This window comes from Syngnathus leptorhynchus, chromosome 7, assembly GCF_054491065.1.
Source record: "Syngnathus leptorhynchus isolate UIUO chromosome 7, UIUO_Slep, whole genome shotgun sequence".
Taxonomy (NCBI): Eukaryota; Metazoa; Chordata; class Actinopteri; order Syngnathiformes; family Syngnathidae; genus Syngnathus; species Syngnathus leptorhynchus.
In genome coordinates, this window is record NC_141201.1 from 15773475 (window position 1) to 15777989 (window position 4515).

Consider the following 4515-nt stretch of genomic DNA (forward strand, 5'->3'; position numbering starts at 1 on the left):
CTGACATTTTTTTTAATTTAACACTACCCCAGTCATCCTCAATAATAATAATTCATTATTCACAACCTTTTTACTGTCTTTCCCATTTGTGTCCAATAAGCTTGCTGGAAAAAAATGTTTTACTAAACGTTTTACTCATCTAGCTCCTTATGCTTTACAGTCATTGTTTTACATCAATCCGATTTTGTCAGTTTGGCCATTGAGTTCTGTAGCCACTGTAGAGAGAATCCCCGTAAAACACTCAACCCCACACACATAAAAAATGATGGCTTTACCTCTGACCTTGCTTCTTCCCGAAGGTAAGATGGTATAGGCTCCAACTTGTCCTACAACCCTAAGAAAACAAATGGTATTGAAAATGGAAGGATCTATAGTTTATACACGCATATCTTACCTATAGGTCCAGATTATACATAGATTTCTCTAGACTATGATGTGGAATTAGTAGCATTACCTGCACTGCTGTGAGCACCTAAAATCTTACTAAGATTACATCACACATAGTTTCACTTGAAAAGTTCTATAAAATGTATAGGACAATTGGGAGCACATAATGAGTGTTGTAATATTTTATTAAAAAAGCAAACTTGTCATGAGTATGAAAATAAATCTGAGGAATCTACAAAAAAGCCTGATAAATTCAGCCACTTCATTCATCCATTAGCCATTCATCATATCCACGTCACCCTCGCTTAGAGTTACAAGCAGATCCTTACCAGGTGCTTGAAAAGCAATAAACTTGTCATCATAAAACATTATAACACATTTCAGTGCTCATTGCAATATTGCTCTTGAAATAATTCTCTTCCATGAGGCAGGGATATGCATAGTCTGCGGAAGGGAAGTAAGGCGAGTATTCAGGAGCGCAGAAGCTCTCCTGTGGATCGGCCCAGTACTGTGTCATGCAGTAACAGTCCTGAAGGGTGCAGTGCTGGTTGTGGTAGTGCTCTGAAGAGTAGTTAATGAAGCTGCACTCCATCCTGGTGGGCGAATTGTAGCAGGAGGAAGAGGAAGACGAGAAAGAATCCTGCGGCGAGTAGCTGTTGTGATCCACTGGGCTGCGCAGCTTTACTGACTCTGGTGAGGAGCAGGGAGCCTAAAAGAGATGATTGCAATTTAATGAATAATGAAATTCCAGTATTCCAAACCACAAAAACAAATATGATAATTACAAAGGAAAATGCAGTTTCCAAATAGAGCCGCTCATTTCCATCTTTAAACCGCAATTCGGTTATCTTACAACAATTTCACACAAGCAAGCGTAATAGTCAGATATGTCTAAAAATTGTATTCTACGCATGTTTTAGGATGGACCTTTTTGAATGGCCAGACTAATGAAAAAAATAAGTATTATAATTATTATTATTTTGAGATATTGTAAACATGTTCAGGCCACTGGGTTACGACTTGGATTACAAAGAATTTACACAGTTCTAAAGTAATCATAGTTTCTTGACATTTATGAGTCATTAGTAATATCAATCTATTATTAATAATATTAATAATTATTATTAACAGCAATGAAAGGTAATCTAATTGGACCGATTTTTTTCTATTCTTTACATGAATCAGAATCAAAGTAGCTCTCAGTTTTAAAAAGGTTTGTGACGCTGTTATAGTGTACATGCACAATGTACATTTGGAAGACAAAGAAATTATAGTTGTTGGGCAAATATCGTCAGACAATTATCTGACCTAATACACAAATAACCTGTTTAAAATTCCCCCTTTATTTTGTTCATCAAATTAGTTGAGCTACATGAGAGAGGTGTGTGCGGTAGTTCTTGAAATAGCTGGTGTGACGCGGGGCATTCTGGGACTTGCAGTACTTAGTTAAACTGGCCAGCGGCTTAACTTGTGGTCTGATTGGCTTGTTGTATATTTTAAGACTGATTTTTTAGGGTATTTATGAAGACACAGTTAGTCAAAACCATAAGCATAAGATGCATTATTCAGGCTACCAAAAGTAGTATTTTCGAGATTTTACGATGAACAAAAAGTCTGCTGTGCAAACGTACCAGCCCGGGGCCATAGTTGTCTGAGTCCAAGGCAAGGCCGTGACTCCAGGGCAGCGGCAAGGACGGAGGGAGAGAAAGGGAGCTGTTGTAGCAACCATCGCTGTCGTTGATCATGTTGCTTCCATTGTAGCAGTCAGGAGGCATCATCGTGTCCCCAAACGACAGCAGGCTGCACATAAAGCTGTTTCCCCGTGCCTGAGTACTGCACCCGTTGTCAGGGACTGTGAAGGAGGCGGGGCGAAGCTGCACGGCGGACGCGCTACAAGAGCCGGGGTCCACGATGGAGGCGGCGGTGGCATCCACATGGCTATCTGCGTTTAGAGTAAGTAAGTAAATAAGTAAGTAAGTAAGTAAGTAAGTAAGTAAGTAAGTAAGTAAGTAAGTAAGTAAGTCAGTAAGTCAGTAAGTAAATAAGTCAGTAAGTAAATAAGTCAGTAAGGAAATAAGTAAGGAAATAAGTAAGGAAATAAGTAAACTTGCAAGTTGTGAATTTAAATAAAGTCCAACATGCCAGCATGAAACAGTGATATGGAAATGAAAAAACCTTCAAGTTTAACGAATAAGTTCATCTAATTGGTGGGAGGGGCACATTCTCACCCTCCCCAAAAAGTTGTGTAAATGCTGCTATCCCTGTATTCGCTGGCGCTGGATTAAAAATCAAAGCGGGGCTGAAAGGGGTTAAAAATCAAAGCGGGGCTAAAAAATAATCCTAAATCGTCTGAAACACTTTGCTATGTATACAAAAAGCCTGAAATTGTAACTTTAGACCGTTATACAAACAGTACGTAATTGAGTGCCCAGATGCAGAATTCTCTCCCACCTCTTTTTGACAGGTAGAGCTTCTACTAATTAACAAGAAAACATTTGACTGGGCCCATAATTTAAGAGAGTGATGTCACGGCATCACTAACGGACAAAAAATGTAGCGAACATTTATAAATAGGAGTACGGCGCACTTCCAGTTGTATTGTCTGCTTTTGCAATGGTTTGATACGACAGTGGAGACTTACTTGGAAGAGGTGACGCACTTAAAGCCTGAAGATCCACGCAGTGTTGGGATAGCTATATATCAGAGAAAATACAACATTTAAACAGGAGGATGGCAAAATATTTTTTTAATCAGTTTTGTGTGGGAAGTGTGATCAGAATTACATGTGCGGTGCCAGTAAATGTGTACATAATATTGTTTGAGTGTGTTTTGCTGGGAGGGTACTCATTAATTTGCATATAAAATGTATTTCTGTTAGCGACCCTTGGTCCAGTTTACAGGCAATACAGTGACATGAATAATATGTGCTGAGAGTGGAATTACCGTTTTCACTTTTTTACAGTTGGCCTCGCGGGCTCTGTGCCTCTGCAGGAGCTCTTTGACTGTGGTCTTAACCCTCACTCCTTGGTACACCCGGGGCTTATCTGCAGGGGGGTAGACCATGGCACTCCTGTTTACTAAATAGTGGACAATAAAAAAACATCCGCTCGGCTCCCAGCCTTCCCCCAACAACTGAACCCCTTCCTTGGTAACCCCTAAAAAAATCTCTGGGTAACAATTAAGTATTTGTTTGTTTCTGGTTTATTGTGCGCTCATGTGTAAAGAACACATTTTGCTCTCACACAAAAAGCATACACAAGGTAACATACAGCATTAAAGTTCTATATATCGTGAAGGTATTAGAAAAGGTGCACGTATTTTGCGCAATGAAAAAGTTAAAATAAATAATTTTGCACATGTGCTTTATATTCAGCAAGTTCTTTTCCGGTTTTCATCGTGCGTTAAAACGCGTAAAAGCGCGCACCGTCACATGCTATATTCGGGTGAGCCCCACACGCTCTTCCCCGGTCAACGCTCCCCTTTCCAGCTATTATTGAAACTTCCGACCACGGAGCGAGTGCACGCAGCTTTCACTCCAAGCGTGCTTGACGCGCTCTTTCAACCACCTCGCCCAAACAGGAACATATTGGTAAGATGTAGAAATTATGCGACTGTAAGTGTACATTTATGCTCATATGTGTAATGGATTGAAATGGTGGACATTGATCTAAGGTGTAAATGTGTTTCAATCATTCCGGATCGTTGATACTGTAGAAAAACGCGCCGCGTTTGCGTAAAATACAGATTTGGGGGTGGAGGGGGGAGTGTTGCTTAATCGAGTCGAATAATGTCCTTCCATTTGTGGAAAAGCAATGAAAATGTGAGAAAACTCAACTTTTCAGAAATGTAGTAAAGCTGTGATCTTATGTTGTTGTTTTCTAATTTTATTCTGAAGTGTGCTGCGTGTAGTCAGATTGCCATCTCCGATATCTGGAACTATATATTCTAATCGACCTGCACGGTTTCTGTCAGCGATATGTATTAAATTCCCCTGAATGGGAAAAAGGATCCAATGGAAACCGTTGCAGATGAGCGGCTGATTTATGCCCAAAGGCTCGGAATAGTCAGGAATGCCGAATTGATAAATCGCTAATCAGAAAACGAGGAACACCATCTGATAAATATTCA

The 4515-nt window shown here is 39.9% G+C and overlaps 1 protein-coding gene across 1 annotated transcript; it reads right to left on the reverse strand.

The window, feature by feature from the left end:
- Positions 1–561: 561 nt before the first annotated feature.
- pou2af3 (POU class 2 homeobox associating factor 3) lies at positions 562–3609 on the reverse strand. The gene is made up of 4 exons (XM_085916815.1): positions 3331–3609; positions 3029–3080; positions 2019–2329; positions 562–1096 (listed from the first exon to the last, which is right to left on the reverse strand). The coding sequence occupies exons 1-4, from the start codon at positions 3448–3450 to the stop codon at positions 746–748; spliced, it is 834 nt and encodes a 277-aa protein (XP_085772941.1). The 5' UTR covers positions 3451–3609; the 3' UTR covers positions 562–745.
- Positions 3610–4515: the final 906 nt, after the last annotated feature.

Excerpts from the sequence above, each read along its gene's own strand:
- pou2af3 (XM_085916815.1), bottom strand. The coding sequence starts at position 3,450 with ATGGTCTACCCCCCTGCAGATAAGCCCCGGGTGTACCAAGGAGTGAGG. Across the intron at positions 2,330-3,028 it reads AAGTGCGTCACCTCTTCCAA|ATAGCCATGTGGATGCCACC; the intron begins GTAAGTCTCCAC and ends CTCTAAACGCAG. Across the intron at positions 1,097-2,018 it reads ACAACTATGGCCCCGGGCTG|GCTCCCTGCTCCTCACCAGA; the intron begins GTACGTTTGCAC and ends CATCTCTTTTAG.